This window comes from Silene latifolia, chromosome Y (assembly GCF_048544455.1).
Source record: "Silene latifolia isolate original U9 population chromosome Y, ASM4854445v1, whole genome shotgun sequence".
NCBI classification, from domain to species: domain Eukaryota; kingdom Viridiplantae; phylum Streptophyta; class Magnoliopsida; order Caryophyllales; family Caryophyllaceae; genus Silene; species Silene latifolia.
Window position 1 is genome coordinate 211,702,809 of NC_133538.1, and position 15,439 is coordinate 211,718,247.

Here is a 15,439-nt window from a genome sequence, read left to right on the forward strand (position 1 = left end):
CGTCATCTGTATGATAATAACGTCAAACTTTCTAGCAAGCCAACCGTTATTAGGTAATCGTTAATCAACTGATTAAATATACAAAGTATACCCTTGTGAACCTGTAAGAGATTTACAAATGTTATCACACTAATTTGTGGAGGACACAAGCTCCAACACCATCCACATAGATCCTCTCACTCTCCAGGCATAAGACCAATTAGCCATCTTCCTTAACCATCTATTCTGACACCAATAGTTGGCGTTCATGGTAGGCACAGTCTCAACATACTCATTCCCCGAGGGAGGTGGGGCCTCAAAATCAGTCAGACGCTGAGCTAGGTGGGTCACTATGGCCCCGCAAGCAACGTGTCGGTTCGGGGATTATGCCATGCGCTCAAGACTGGAGCACACCACCCCCGGAGCACTATAATAGAATGGCTTCCTACGGTGCAGGTTAAGGTAAGACATAAGCAACATGACCTTATGAGAATTAAGCTTGCTCACGTCATCTCTCGCATACAACAAACAAGTCATCATCCTCAGAAACATACGAAGGGAAACATGATGCGCATCATTTATATGCATAGCACTGGCACTAGGGGCAGGTCGACCATTCAAGTAAGGGAGATAGCTAGGTGCTCCACTATTCTTAGCCACATCACTAAGGTATCCCGTCCCCTCAGCCTCTAAACACAAATGACCCGCAAACTCATCCAAAGTCAGCTCGTGATCCTCATTCATGAGGCGGAAGGAGACAGTTTTCCCCTTTGCATCGTACTCGTAAGAGCTCAAAGACTCTAAAGTCAGGTGGGGGGTAGGACTTCTTCCTCAAATGGTATAACCCCTTCATTCCCAAAATTTCAAATATATGAGATATGTCCTCCTTAATCCCCAAGGTCTCTAGAATATCGAGATTAACACAGCGGGTGGGGCGAAAAGGGCGACTCATTAAGGCTACAAAGGCCTTACGCTGCTTAAAATCAGAGAAGATTACATATGGATATGCCTCCACCAGTGGAATTATGGGATCTTGACTAGACTGGCCCGTCTCAAATTGGGCACTAGGATGGGTCCTCTTGTTTGTTACACCTCTGGTTTTCACCATACTGCAAAAAGACAAGTTTTAACAAGGGTACTTGACACACCAACAACTCTAGCAACGGTATAAACGATGTTTATATGCAATTAAATCTAAAGAATCGCAAGAAGAAGGCTCGATTTCAGTTACACATGATGGGGATTAGAAATATAGGCAAAATCATACCATAACTTTGATAATAAAGGAGAAAATTGAGTTAAAACCTTACCTTGAAGAAGTTTTTGGCAAGTGAGAACAATTAACCACCAAGAAATTGCCCAAGAGCTTGAGAGATAAGAAGTATGGAGTTTTATAGGGAGGGAGAAGAAAAGGCGGGAGGCGGAAATAAGAAAAGAATGAGCCAAAATAGGGTTTTTGTATAACCCGGATATATCCCGATAAAGTAATACTCGGTCGAGTATTGGGTTTACTCGGCCGAGTGTCGACTACTCGGTCGAGTATTCTGTATACTCGGTCGAGTTTTCAAGAACAGTAGCGATTTTAATTCTCACTAAATGAGCACTCGGTCGAGCACAATCATACTCGGCCGAGTGTGGCCTACTCGGTCGAGTATGCATTTCTACTCGGTCAAGTGTTCAAAAAGCTGGAATGAAATCTCGAATTTTAATGCACCTGCAAAACAGTTAGCATAGTTCAGAGTTCCGTGCAACCGGTTCGTCACTGTTAGAGCTTACTGCTACCACATAAACACGCATCAACACAAATTATGCATATCCATTACCAATTCAATGAACATTTCTACCTACATTCCTTACTTTGTCATTACAATAACTTAAATGCAACCCGTAGACATGTATAACAATTCACTACTTCACCAGCAAAGTTTAATCTACATACCACATCATTACACATTCCACGGTTCATGTTATACTCACCTTAGACAAAACGTTTGCAAGACAGCAATCATCATATAACGCAGCCATTATCAAACAATCATTTGACTTAACCTCGTCACTCATTTCGGCAAACTCATTCACCAATTCTAGGCTTTTTCCACGCACATTGATACACATTATTCCATCCACAGATGCACGCAACAACCACCGTTAGGCAACGACTCTTACTAGCTATCATTTTCCCGTGACTGGCTTAAGTACGATGGGGCCATGATTTTGAAGTGAGGGCGCCTACTCACCCAAAATCATGCATCGGCTAGGGCTCCCAACGCGCATACACCAGGTTCATTTTAGTTGACACCCTATATTCATTGAATTCATTGGTTCAGGTTCCAAAATCGTCAGCTCTGATACCACTTTGTAACAACCCGGTACACCAGGATGCCTTACCAAGGACCGTCCCAGTATATGAAGGTGTTACCATCTCGGTTACCTGAGGTAGTAGATCAAATATATAATGAAAGAACATTTATAATACATTACCGTACTCTTTCCAACTCGGTACAAAACTGATTACATGTACTGATAGAGACTACTATAACTCGTGATTCTGCACCTCTAAACCGGTAGCGTGATGACTCGATCCCTCCAAGCCCAGCAGCCACAAACCAACAACACCTGCTAAGCCAACTGCTCACCATCCCCGAATGGATCACAGCAGATACCACAAAACAGCAACACGGGGTCAGTACTATCTAATCAATAAAGTCAAACAAACAATGTAACCGGCTAATCATCCTCCACGATAACTGACTACACACCGAAGTGTGTAGCCCTGCCGGATTACCCATCGCAACAGGTAATCCACTCCACCAGTGGGGGACCGCAGCCCATCCCCACCAAGTCCAGCTCATCAACGAGCGACTATCAATCCTTGTCCCTTAATGTGCACATCCCCTCCCGTGACGGGTTCCACGGAGGGCGAACTAGGGTGTGAAGCCACTCCCGCAAGTGACTCCACCACAATCATACACACCACAGCATCACAGCTGTCACAACACCACAACCTTCACAACACAACCACCTCGCCACCGTCACCACAACACCCATACTCCGATGATCAGCAGCTAACAACAATTACAAAACAAACACAATCTTAATCAATCAACAGTAACTGAGTAGGGGAAACCCTACCTCATGGCCAACCATGACAAGCATCCACATATAACCAGGCACGACTCCAACATGAATCCTACAATGATAACCATCCCCTATTATACAACTAACCTCATTAACCTACCAAAAGAGGCACAAGGCAGAAACTTACCTAATAACGTGGATCGACGATGACACGGATGACGACCTCACACGCATCCTTCCTAAGCAATCCCATCCTTCCCATGAATGTAGGCTAGAACATGAGAGTGTATAGAGGTAGGGATGATAGGGGAGAGAGATAGGTTAGGGTTTGAGAAAGAGGAACTGTCGAGAGATGAGAAATAAAATGAATCTCGCGAACTTGTATTTTATATTAACGCCTCAACAGTAGCCATACTCGGTCGAGTACTGGAGTACTCGGCCGAGTAGGCTCTACTCGGTCGAGTATAGATGATACTCGGCCGAGTAGCCTCTGCTGGGTCGAGTAGCCAATCCTATATAGTACATGTTCCCATCTTAATCTCTCACTCATTCCTCCCTAAGGTCTTTCTTGGTCAGAGAGTCGGTCATCAGAGTCCTTAAATATCCTGGGTATTACAATTGTGGTGTATAATTGTTGGGTTAAACTTATTTTCTGAGTGAGGACTAAGGTATTCATCAAACATCATTCACTTCTACCATCTTGAAGTAGTGCATAGAAAGTGTTTGTTAAATTGTCTCTAAGAGTGCAAAATCAGTTTTGAGTGCATTTTTGGTATTGTTGTTGCTTCTTCTTGCTAGGAAAAATGGTATTCGGAAAAAGAAAGTCCCTTCAACAAGGGGAAACAAGTGCACCAAAGCCATTTCTGGGAGTTGAAGGGTTAAACTCTGACCTCAATAAGGTCTTCAAGAAACTAGAAAAGACCATCCCCTACCCATAACCAAATTTCTCCACCGGGACACCCTCCAAAAACTAGGCATAGAGGAGCTCACTTTTCAACTCTTGAGTAAGGTGGGATTGGAGAGGTACATGGATGTGTATGTAGATACTTATCGATCTTATACCTTTGAGTTTCTTACCATAATCAACACTACGGGGGAGGGGGCTCATGAGAGGATAAACTTTAGGCTCAACAAAGTGTGGCACTCTATCACTTTTGATGAAGCTCGGGAGGTGATGGACATCACCAAACCTCCTACCCTTGCTAACCCAACCCGAGGGAAGCTAATTGAAGTATGGTGTGATATCACGGGGTGGCAAACCCAAGACCATAATGACAAACTCTCCTCCATCAGAAACCCCGTTATCCGTAAATTGACGGGGTTTATTGCTTGTTTGTTCTTCTCTATGGGAGTGTATATGGACAATGCTTCCTGAAGGTGAGGGGGTGTTGGATTGGGCACGGCTCTTTGTCAATTCATGTATCAACCACCGAAAGAGAAGAGGAAGTCCAATAAATAGTGGAGGCTTGATCACTTTCTTTGTGGCTAAGTATGTGGGAGATGTTCCGGAAAATCAAATCCTCGTTTGGAGAAATGCCTTCTACAATGAACAAGGGTTGGCGGAAACCTACATGATCCAACTCATCAATGCAATTGAATTCTCATGCTCTTGGCTAGGAATAGGGAAGACTCCATACATGGTCCTCCCCCGCAATGCTCCAATTCCTAGTGGCCCCCGAGCCGCACATTTTTATTGCCCGCCCGATGAGGAAGAACATCAAGGGCCAAGGGTAAGAAGAAACAGAAGAGTGGCCACTCCGCCGGTTGTCAATGTGGAAATTAAGGAAGAGAGGGAGATTGAGAGAATTTTGAGTGGCCCGACCATGCACGACACACCTATGTATGAGGCGGGCACAAGTTCAAGCACCCCTATTGCCCCTTGGCAACAACAAATGTTTTGACTATTTCAATGAAACCCGGGGAACTTTAGAAGTAATTAGTGGAAGGGTTGAGAGCTCTTATACTTGGCAACAACAACAACAACAACAACAACAACAACAACAACAAGGGCCAAGATTGGAGAGCTTGGACCAATGGAAGGTGGCTAGCATGGAGCATCAAAAGTTGAGTGTGGAGGCCGAGGAGGCCCAAACAACTATGCTAAGGGAGATAGCACAAAGGCAAGAGGACTCCATTGCTTGGCAAAGACAACAAGCGGAGCAATGGAGGGCTAATGAAGCCTTGTTGAAGGAACAAAATGTTTGGAGAGGGCAAGTGACCGAAAAATTTCGGGTCCAAAATGAGCGCCACACCGAATATGAGATTCCTATGAAGATGCACAAGCTGAAGAAGATTCTCTTGGCATCATCCGTGGCCATTTCGGCATGACACTCAACAACAACAACAACAACAACAACAACAACAACAACAACAACAACAACAACAACAACAACAACAACAACAACAACAACAACAACAACAACAACAACAACAACAACAACCACCCTGAGTACCAACCCACAATCAATCAACAACAAGTAGATGAAGTTATGAAAGAGCAAGGAGAGTAGGGGAGAACCGAGAGAGGAGGAGGAGAAGAAGCAAGGGGCCCCATGAGCATGGTGGTGACGCGAGTTCCCACAATGAATGAAGGTGAAGTTGAGGCCTCCTCGACATTGAGGACAATGTGGAAAACAAGTGTAGAGGATGGAATATCTTTGTAATATATGTACATAGTTTCCTTTGATGTACCCTTTGAAAAAAAAATGAATGAAAAATAAAAATCCCGGCTAGGTGAAACCCACATGGGTGGGCGCCTAGGCAAAAATGGGAAGGTGGCCGAGGACAGGATGAAAACCCGAAAGGGCATTCCGGGCAAAATGAAAAAGAGAGAAGTGGTCCGCCAAGAGAGGAAAGACAAGATAAGGTGAAAACCCGAAAGAGCACTTTAGGCAAAATGAGGGATTTTCAAAAAAAAAAAAAAAAAAAAAAAAAAAAATTGAAATATTTTAAAAATACCAAAAAGATGGAGGGATAAGAAGGGAGCTATAAGGAGGGTCTCGGAAGGTGGTTAGAATAGGATTTAATTTCTTTTTTAGTCACTAAATATATTCCAAATCGGTGGTTTTCTCTTGGGTTACTAAGTTATGAATGTTGTGGTGTTGTCCAACTTACTAACCATGACTTGCATTTGTATGGAGTGATAAGGGAGTGTTATAAGGAGGAGATGTGATGATATAGGGGATTGTGTAGGCCACTTTGATATCACCTTGGGATAAGCTGAGGGTGGCCATCCATTGAATGGAGTGATAAGGAGGGCGGTTGCGTGCATTGAGTCGGAGTTGGAGTTGTGTTGTGTCTTGTATTGAGGGATGATATAAGGAGGGGGGTGAGAGAGGAGTGTGTGAAAAACTTTAAGTCTAGATTTTTCCCTTTTTATTGGTGGTTTTCAAATGAGGGAGATATAAGAAGGGATTTGTGACACCCCCATACTCCAACTGCTTTACCAGGAACACTTAAGGTATGAGGACGCCACCATCTCGGTTACCCGAGGCAATGATAATCAAATAGATAATAACGAAACGTACTTAAGTAATAATAAGTTTAAGTGATACAACCCAAAATCCAAAAATGCTAAAAAGAAATACAAATGTTCTCAAAATCCAAACGACTAAAACAACTAGTTCGAGACACAGCGGAAGACTCTAGACCACGTGATGACACCATCCCAGCTATCCCTCGCGTAAGCCATCATACTTGCTCAACAACTGCTCACCCTCCCCGAATGGATCACCACAATTTTTAAAACAATTAAACGGGGTCAGTACCGATTACATAAAACAACAGCTGCAATGAAACAGTGTTACAATCAACTCAATCAGCACAAATCAATCACCACAACTCCATCTCATCTCCACAATCTGACTACACACTTAAGTGTGTAGCCCTGTCAGAGTACCCATCGGAACAAGTACTCCTCGCCGCCAGTGGGGGACCGCAGCTGTTCCCACCTAAGCCCCGCTCATCTCCATCGAGCGATAAACCCATGTTCATTAATGTGCACATCCCTTCTGTGGCGGGTTCCACAGAAGGCGAATTAAGGGCGTGAAGCCACTCCCGCAAGTGACTCTACTCAGCCAGGGACGCACCTCGAAGATCACAGACAGTTACAAAACCAATCAACAATATACTATCAACAATCACCAAAACCAATCCAACATTATAATTAATCAACAATCACAACAACAATCACCAACACACTATGTAACCAATACTGAATAGGGAACCCTACCTGGAATGCAAACACCACAGACGGTCTAGCAGCTAATCAGAATCTCTCCTCGACGAAACCTCCTCCTATAACACGTATACATACAATTACTACCACAATCATACAAATCACCCAAAAACCCCCAATATTACCCGATTAGGGTTTATCCAACCTTAACGAAACATTATGAAAATTATATAAAAAGCTTGCCCTCGACACAACGATCACAACGGCATAAAGAACGAGATGATCCGATACTCCTAGCCTTGGGATTTGTTAACAATGCGAAGAACACGAACTACGTAACTTCTCTTTTTCTCAAAAAGGTTTTTAGAAGGATTAACAGTGATTAAGAATAGGGACGGCCACCCTTTTTTATTGATCTCGCATCGTTAAAACACACTTACTCGATCGACTAAGTGACTTACTCGATCGAGTGGCCCTTACTCGATCGAGTCCCCAACTTACTCGATCGAGTACTCTACAGGCAGCCTACTGTTTTGCGTGGAAAACTAATTACTCGACAGAGTAAGCCTCACTCGATAGAGTACCCATAGACACATAAAACCGTAGTATTACAGGAGTTGCAAGGGAAAAGTGATCGGATTTTCCCATGCTTACTTGACGAACTCGGTTGATGCTTTACTTAGTCTTGATTTTTACTTGGGGCGAGTAAGAGTTCAAGTGTGAAGGAATTTGATAGAGTCGTTTTGTGTCGAGTCAACTGTGTCAATTTAGAATGTTTAATAAGTTGTAAAGCCGATTTTGTGAGCTAATCTTTGACATATGCCGGCAAATTCCATTTGATTGTAATTCGGATATTTTGAACTCTACCTTGGTTTTCACATCTCAAAAGGTAACCTCAAGCTTTCTTATCAATGAGTTGAGATGGAGAATTCGTTTTGCACAAGCTGAGTCATGAAGTTCAGAAACCGAGGCATGATCAAGTGAAGATGGGGACGAAAAGGATCAAGGTGAAAGTCGAAGTTTGAAGGACTCCCGAGACGGGCGGAGCCTGCGTACTACGGCACGACCTGCGCCCAACTCTAGAGCCTGCGCATTTTATAAGAAGCACGGGCCTAATTTTCCGCAATTGGGCTTTGTGAGATGTTTAACCTAGATTCGTGTGAAGCACTATAAATACCCCCAAGCTTTTGAAGAACACTTCATCTTATGCTTTGCTTTTAATCTTGTAGTAATTAAAACTTAATCTTTTCATTTTTCATTGTAAACTTTCCAAAAAAACTTGGGTTGTAAGATGATTATGGCTGGCTAAGTTCCTTTTTCTTGGTGTAATTCCTCCAAATTTTCCAACGTTGGTGATTGTAAGACTCTTTATTTCTTTTTAAATTATCAATTACTCTTTCCTTGTGTTATTTCATATGTTAAGTGAATGATTGTATGGCTTAGTTACCCTTGCACGTTGTTTACTTAATTAGTGCAAATCCTAGAAAAGTAGATTCATCATCTATCTAGGATTGTTGAAGCAAGCTTGTTGTGTGTTGAATTTGGTTAAAGAATTCACATGATAAGTAGGAAAGTTTATGTCTTTTCTTATTTGTATGAGTTCATCTTATGAGAATTGATCCTAGCCTAAATATCTTGGTACAAATCTTCATGCTCATGTTTGGTCACCTCTCATGGTATTGAGTTGTTGATTAAATTTGATGGATGAATATGAATGGGTTAATTTATGTGTGTTACTCTCTTGATATGGTGGTAGTAGGTTGGTAATATAGGAAGAGTAAAAAAGTCTAACTTAATTGTTGGTTACTAAGGAGAGGTTACACCAAGTTTCTTCTCCATTTGATTTCTTGAACAAAAGTATTTGTTGATTTGTTTCTTCATTAAAGTTTGCATCTTTAATCATAATTCTCGATTTTCACATATGAAATTCTCCTTTTATGTCAACCTTTGTTTGATCATTGTGGATATCATAGTTTGTGATTGGAAGTAGGTTGTGAGTCTTTTGGTCATTAGTTCTTAATTTGTTATTAGCATCTTAGTTGGTAGTTGTTTAATAGTCAAAATCGAGTCTTTAGTTTTAAAACCCTTCTCTTGGGTTCGATGCTAGCTTACCACTAAACTATCCTTTTAATTGAAAGTTAGTAGAGTCTAGTTAGATTTATAAATTGTTAATTTGGTAGTTAATTCTACTTATTATGACACCTAGTTATTTCTCTATCAATTACAATACTTAGATTAATTAGAGAATGGGAGAGGATACACCATAAATTGATGAATGATGAACGATTTAGAGAAACCATACAAAACCGCAGGAAAGCTAGAGTTGGATTGATGGGGGTGCCTAATACAACAACAACTAACACCTAAAGAAAGAGCTTTCAGGTCACATAAGTTTTATTGCCGAAGCTCAGGATGAAGGGCGGTTGCTGCTGCTACGGCTACGCCTACGATCATCACTTATACTCGAGAATCATGTTGTTTTCCGGGGCCAACCCCACACAAGCCCTCATTATGTTCTCCAGCATTGCCCTCTGCTTGGATAGTGCATTCACCACTGGTGTGCCTGGTGGAACCTGTCATTTTTTAAACAGTAACCCAATTCAATTATCAATACAAAACTGGAAGGGTCGGGCCGGGGTCAATGGAAGATACTGAAATTGGCAACGTCGACTGCCAATTGCGTTCGGTAAATACCACATAGGAGACTGACTCAGCTGTCAATACAACAAATACTACTCCCTAATCCCTACTCGAGAACTCGAAAGAAGGAAACAAATAATTGCTGTGGGGGTAAAGGCCGACGGGTAATGGAAGTTGCGTTACTAAAGGAATTGGGTAACTGAAATAACTAAAGCCAAGGACGAACAATGACTTGCGGTGGGACATCAATGACAAAAACATCAAAGGAAAAGCATTTTGTCGTATTAAACATGTCCCCATCTGTTTCATCTAATGTCTAATTCATGTGAAGTGTGTCTTTTTCCGTGCACCACCTAGTCGCCTAGAGTCCTAGACTCGGATACTCCCACTCTTCGTGTCGCTCATCGTTTAAACATAGAACTGATCCCAAAACTACATTAAGAAAAAAACACCGGTATTCATAAAGTACCTGAGTTAATTAACACTTTCCATATATATCACTAACATCTAATCGAGTTTTAGTACCATAACCTACGTCACAAGAACAGATGAAGTGGGATTTTTATAGACGAAATAGACATGATATGGAGTGCCTAACTTTCAAACTGAGACTGTTGTACCAAACTTTTTCTGCATTTAATATAATCAACTGTTAGTACAAGAGGAGGAGGGTCTTACAAGAGGGGCTTTGGTAAGGTAACTGAGTATGGTAGCAACAGGATGGAAGGAGTGGAACTTCTCCTGCAAAATTTATAGAGTAAACTAATTAAACAAACTTCAATATGTCGACAAAACGATTATAATTGTCGACACCATGACTATAGTTAAAACAACGATTAATGACTAATTACCTCGTTCTCGGCCTTAAGCTGGATTCGAGTGCTGAGTTCCGCAAGGAGGACTAAGTCAAGGATGATTGGAGCAGCCAACAGAGAGTCCTCACAAGTGTTGTGCATCACTATGGTATTCTTTCCACCCATGAAGATCTCGGATATGTACTCATCCATGGCTCTCTTGCTATCCCCCACATACGGGACATACTACATTTTCAAAATTACACTAACATCAGCAAAAGTATTTAGCTTTTTACTTGATTTACCATGAATTATTGAAGACATAAAAGGACAACTCAATCAGTTGGGGAAATTTATACCTTAATGACAACAACATGATCAGGGTGTTCACCAGGCTCGAAGAGAATGCCATTGCTTGCAACCATGTCGTCGACGACATTACTTTTAGAGATCTCTTTAGACCTAAAAGTTTGAGGTGCAGAAAGGTTCATACCGTCATTGTTACCCAAGTGGTTGTAGCTCACTATTGATGTTGGCTGCAGTTCCACATTTAAATTAGGCGTCAATTATGTAAAAAAATATGTTCAAATATTGCTAAATTTTGTAGTGGTTATCAAGTTTACCTTGATACCGGCTCCAACAAGGAAGTCAACGAGCACAGACTTCATCTTGGTTTGTCCACTCTTGAAGTCATCACCTCCAATCAAGCTGTTATTCTTGATGGCCAGATCAACGAGTCCGGGGACGAAAGTGTTCTGAGGACTTCCATTGATGAATGGCACATTTTCAAGAATACAAGCCAAAGCATACAATGTCGAAGGACAAATTTCGGACTCATTCTTCTCGACAGACGCCAAAAAGTTCTCCATGGTGTCATTCAGACCCACCACCACATTGCTGTACCTCTCTGTGTTTCCTGTCCATAACACCACCACCTTGTCCACTTTGTTCTTCTCCTTAAACTCCCTTCATTTCCCATTACATCATTTATAAAATCTAGTCAGTAACAAGTGAAACTTAATGTTACTAGGATTTGGCTACAAATTATGTTACTCAGGCATGGTGAACAGTATCCTAAAAATGAAGCGTGTTAGAGTGTCGGACAATCGCACTTAACTGTTACGAAAGTCTTTATGCCTTGGTTTCATACGAACTGTCCAAGTACAATACTCATGACCGAAGATCAAGTGCCCAACAAAGGTACGTGAAATTATGAAGCATGGTGAAGAGTTCGAGTAACATAGACAGCAAGTGGTTAAATGAAATGCTGAATCTTGTTACTCGAACTATGGGTCCTTTGTTGCCCATGATGTTATGAAGTATGGTGAAAAGTCCAAGTACAATACTCATGTTCTCTGTTTTACTTTTACTCCACCACTTCTATTAATCGGCAAAACTTAAGTTTTTTTGGCAAAAAATGAAATGCTCATTGTCCACATCGCGTGTAAGTGTTGCTTGTCCGATACAGGTAAAAGTTAGCTTATGATGAAAGTCCGAATATTATACTACTCTCTCCGTCCCGGTCAACTGTTATCCTTTGGTTTTGACCCAAAGACCAAGAAAAGAGGAGGGGTCAATTAATAAATGACAAGTTGACCAAATTGAGTGTGAATGATCAAATTTGCTCATTAAGTTCATTCTTAAAATAGAAAGGACAACAATTCACTGAGCCACCCAAAATGGAAAAGGACAACAAATGACCGGACAGAGGGAGTACTTGTTTGAAAGTAAGAATATTGTACAAGTTGTAAAGAAAGAAATGATACCGGATATCCTTGATGACTTGATCAACTTGCTCTTTCTTAGTGCCCTTAATGATGTTATTGGCACGAGAATCTTGATTGGCTGCGATGAAATCAGGGTCATAGATACCAGGGAGAGGAACCATATGCTCCATGTAAGGCCGTAATTGCTTCTGAAGATCAATGTCCAGGACTTTCGCCCTGGTCATTGCATCTGCTAGGTTCAAGTTGCTTATGTCCCATCCCCCAAATACTATGTCATCCGGGTTCACCTGTTTTATTCATATTTCGTCTTAGCTCATTAATTGATCACAACTCCTAATCATAATCATAGCTTAATCACCAGTTCACTAATATTCCCTCAGTCCTAAACAGCAAATAAAGGGAAGACTGCGTACATTAGACCCGCCTGCCATAGAGAGGCATATTGGTAATTATGTTGCATATCAACTTCACTTTTATAATTTTAACCTCACGCTGTCCTGGACTCCGGTCAATCATAATCGTTTAGCAAATTTATTCAATTCCGTTCTATTCTCGTCCTCTCTGGTGTTATTCATTTATTTACATTTGGTTTTGAAACTCTTTTAATGTCATAAATGTGTAAATTAACCTTTACATTTGTCCACTTGCATGAAAATACAATGAAAATGAACTCATTAGACATCTATAAACAAAGCCAAAATAAGGTCTCTCCCTCGTCCGTGGGTTAAACGTAAAGGTAAACAATTGACAAGAACGGAAGGGTAGCCACTTGCAACTAAAATTAAGGTCGGTCGATATCGACCTTAACATATTAGGCCAAAAGTGTACAAATTTAATTGCAAGTTTAAGAAGTAAAATGAAGTAGGGGATATAGTTATACCATAGGAAGGAGGCTCTTAAAAGGAGCATAGATTTCTTCACCATTGAAAGAACCAACACGAATTGAGGATGCTTGAGTAAGTGATCCAAAATAGTTGGCTTGTTGTATCTTGTCCTTTGTTGCCCATGATATTCCCCTGCCCCCATTTTAAACCATGCCCAAATCAATTTCTCATATATAATCATTCTCAATGTCCTCTAAACTATTTTAAATTTTTAATTAATTCCGAGATGTATCCTGTTTTCTGATTTCTTCTTATACACCCCTAAACTCGGTTAAGCGTTAAAGGTGTGTTTAGATAGCAAAAGTGGTGGGAAAGGGAGGGGAGGGGGAAGAGGGGAAGGGAAAGGGAGAGAAGGGAAGGGGAGGGGGAATGGGGTGTGGTGTTTGGATACAATTTTCCTCCAAATTTTGCCTATTGTGGAGAGATTTTGATTAGGCTTGAAGGACGGAAATTGGATTCTTCCAAATCTCTCCCACTCCATTTCTCTCCACCCTCATTTTCTATCCAAACAAGAGATTTCAAATCCCCTAGTTCCCCTCCCTTTCTTTTTCCTCCAAATCAAACACACCCTAAATGTGTCGCTTTTGGTTGTTAATGTTTAATTGACTGAATATCATTTCTTTGTAAACCGGCATGCATCACAATGTTCATAACCACGACGTGATAACCATTAGAAAAGGAGGTACTTACTCACGGTTAGCGATCACACCACCGGTTAAGGTGCACCCGTTGTTGCCACCCCAGCCTACTAGCATCACCCTGCATATAACATCCTTTTATAATCAAAACACAAACTGACGGATTTTAAATTCAGATCATAGTTAATTAGTTACCACCATGTCACCGTCCAGTCCAATTTTACTTTAGGCTAACCCTAACATTTGTATCAATACAAAAGTATATACTGACGGATTTTAAATTCAGATCATAGTTAATTAGTTACCCCAGCCTACTCCTTTTGTCCCGATCAATTTGTTTAATCACGTTTGTTTTTTCAGTTTTGATCAGTCACGTGTTATGGGTCCGAAAAATAATTATCAATTACTTCTACTCTTGTACTACTTTTACGTCACAAACAACAGCAAACAATACGGATTACTATATATATGATCAGATGGTAAAGTCGTAATAAAGAAAGTAGGACAATACCCAAGTTTGGGGACACGAGTATCAGTCTTAAACTGATACTTGACGGACTTAGGCTTTACGATCCATTGATAACCGGAACCCTTACAGTTCTCATGAACCAACTCAGTAGTTTGGTAATCATACACTGAACGGATTTCACCATCAGTGTACTCAACATTAGGGCTCTCAACCTTAAAGTTATCAATAAACATTTTTGTTTGAATGAATTGGTTTGATTCTCTTTTGTTTACAGCCGTTAAACAAGGATCTTACCCCTTTAGAAAAGGAGAAAGAAAAGGCCAACTTTAGTGAACCAAAAAAGAGATGAAAACTTGGGAACTCCTACTCACTTCCAAACACTTTTCTCAAACTCTCTTTTTTTGAACACTTGGGAAATTATTACTTGCTTATTGTTTGGGTTGCTTGGCATTGTATTTATAGACTTGAATCTTATGTTATGGTCTTCCACTTGGCACTTATTTAGTGGCTTTGCTTATTTGTACTTTAATTACACTTGAAGTGTTTGTAGGTGTTGTTTGGTCAAGTTTTAAAAGTGTTTTTATAACTGAAAAAGTAGTCAAACACCCTAAATTATATAATTTTAAAACTACTTTTAAAAAGTCAAAAACTCATAACTTACCCCCAAAATTAGAAGTAGTTATTTTCTACTTCTACTACTACTTTTCACATAAAGTGCAAAAAATTCGCTATTTATGTGCTTTTTTTTTTCTCCGGAAACCATCTTCTTCATATACGTTTAACCCCACGTTTCCTCTTCTGTACAATATTTGCTTCTTTCCTCTCACATACATCATCAAAGTACCAGAATGTGTAAAATTATAGTTTTGATTTGCTTCTTTCCTCTCACAATATTTGTTGGCATAATTTTGATTTGATAAGAATGCGTAAAATTATAAATTAAAGGATAACTATATAGTATTGGTAAATTGACGAGTAATTACATAAAATTTTTAAACGTTGATTTTTATTGAAATGATGAATCTACAAATAACATGGTTAATGGAAAAAAAA

General features: G+C 40.5%; 1 protein-coding gene across 2 annotated transcripts; it reads right to left on the reverse strand.

Moving 5' to 3' along the window:
* Window positions 1-9,469: 9,469 nt before the first annotated feature.
* LOC141633787 (inositol-3-phosphate synthase-like) lies at window positions 9,470-14,816 on the reverse strand. Of its 2 annotated transcripts, none has more exons than XM_074446193.1 (9): window positions 14,429-14,816; window positions 13,970-14,038; window positions 13,276-13,411; window positions 12,435-12,682; window positions 11,292-11,634; window positions 11,028-11,204; window positions 10,726-10,914; window positions 10,553-10,615; window positions 9,470-9,807 (listed from the first exon to the last, which is right to left on the reverse strand). In XM_074446193.1, exons 1-9 carry the CDS (start codon window positions 14,617-14,619, stop codon window positions 9,688-9,690), a joined length of 1,536 nt encoding a protein of 511 aa, XP_074302294.1. In that variant the 5' UTR covers window positions 14,620-14,816; the 3' UTR covers window positions 9,470-9,687. The 2 variants fall into 2 exon arrangements, with proteins under 2 accessions (XP_074302294.1, XP_074302295.1); XM_074446194.1 differs by having other exon boundaries at window positions 9,635-9,807; window positions 10,553-10,609; window positions 10,719-10,914; window positions 14,429-14,747.
* Window positions 14,817-15,439: the final 623 nt, after the last annotated feature.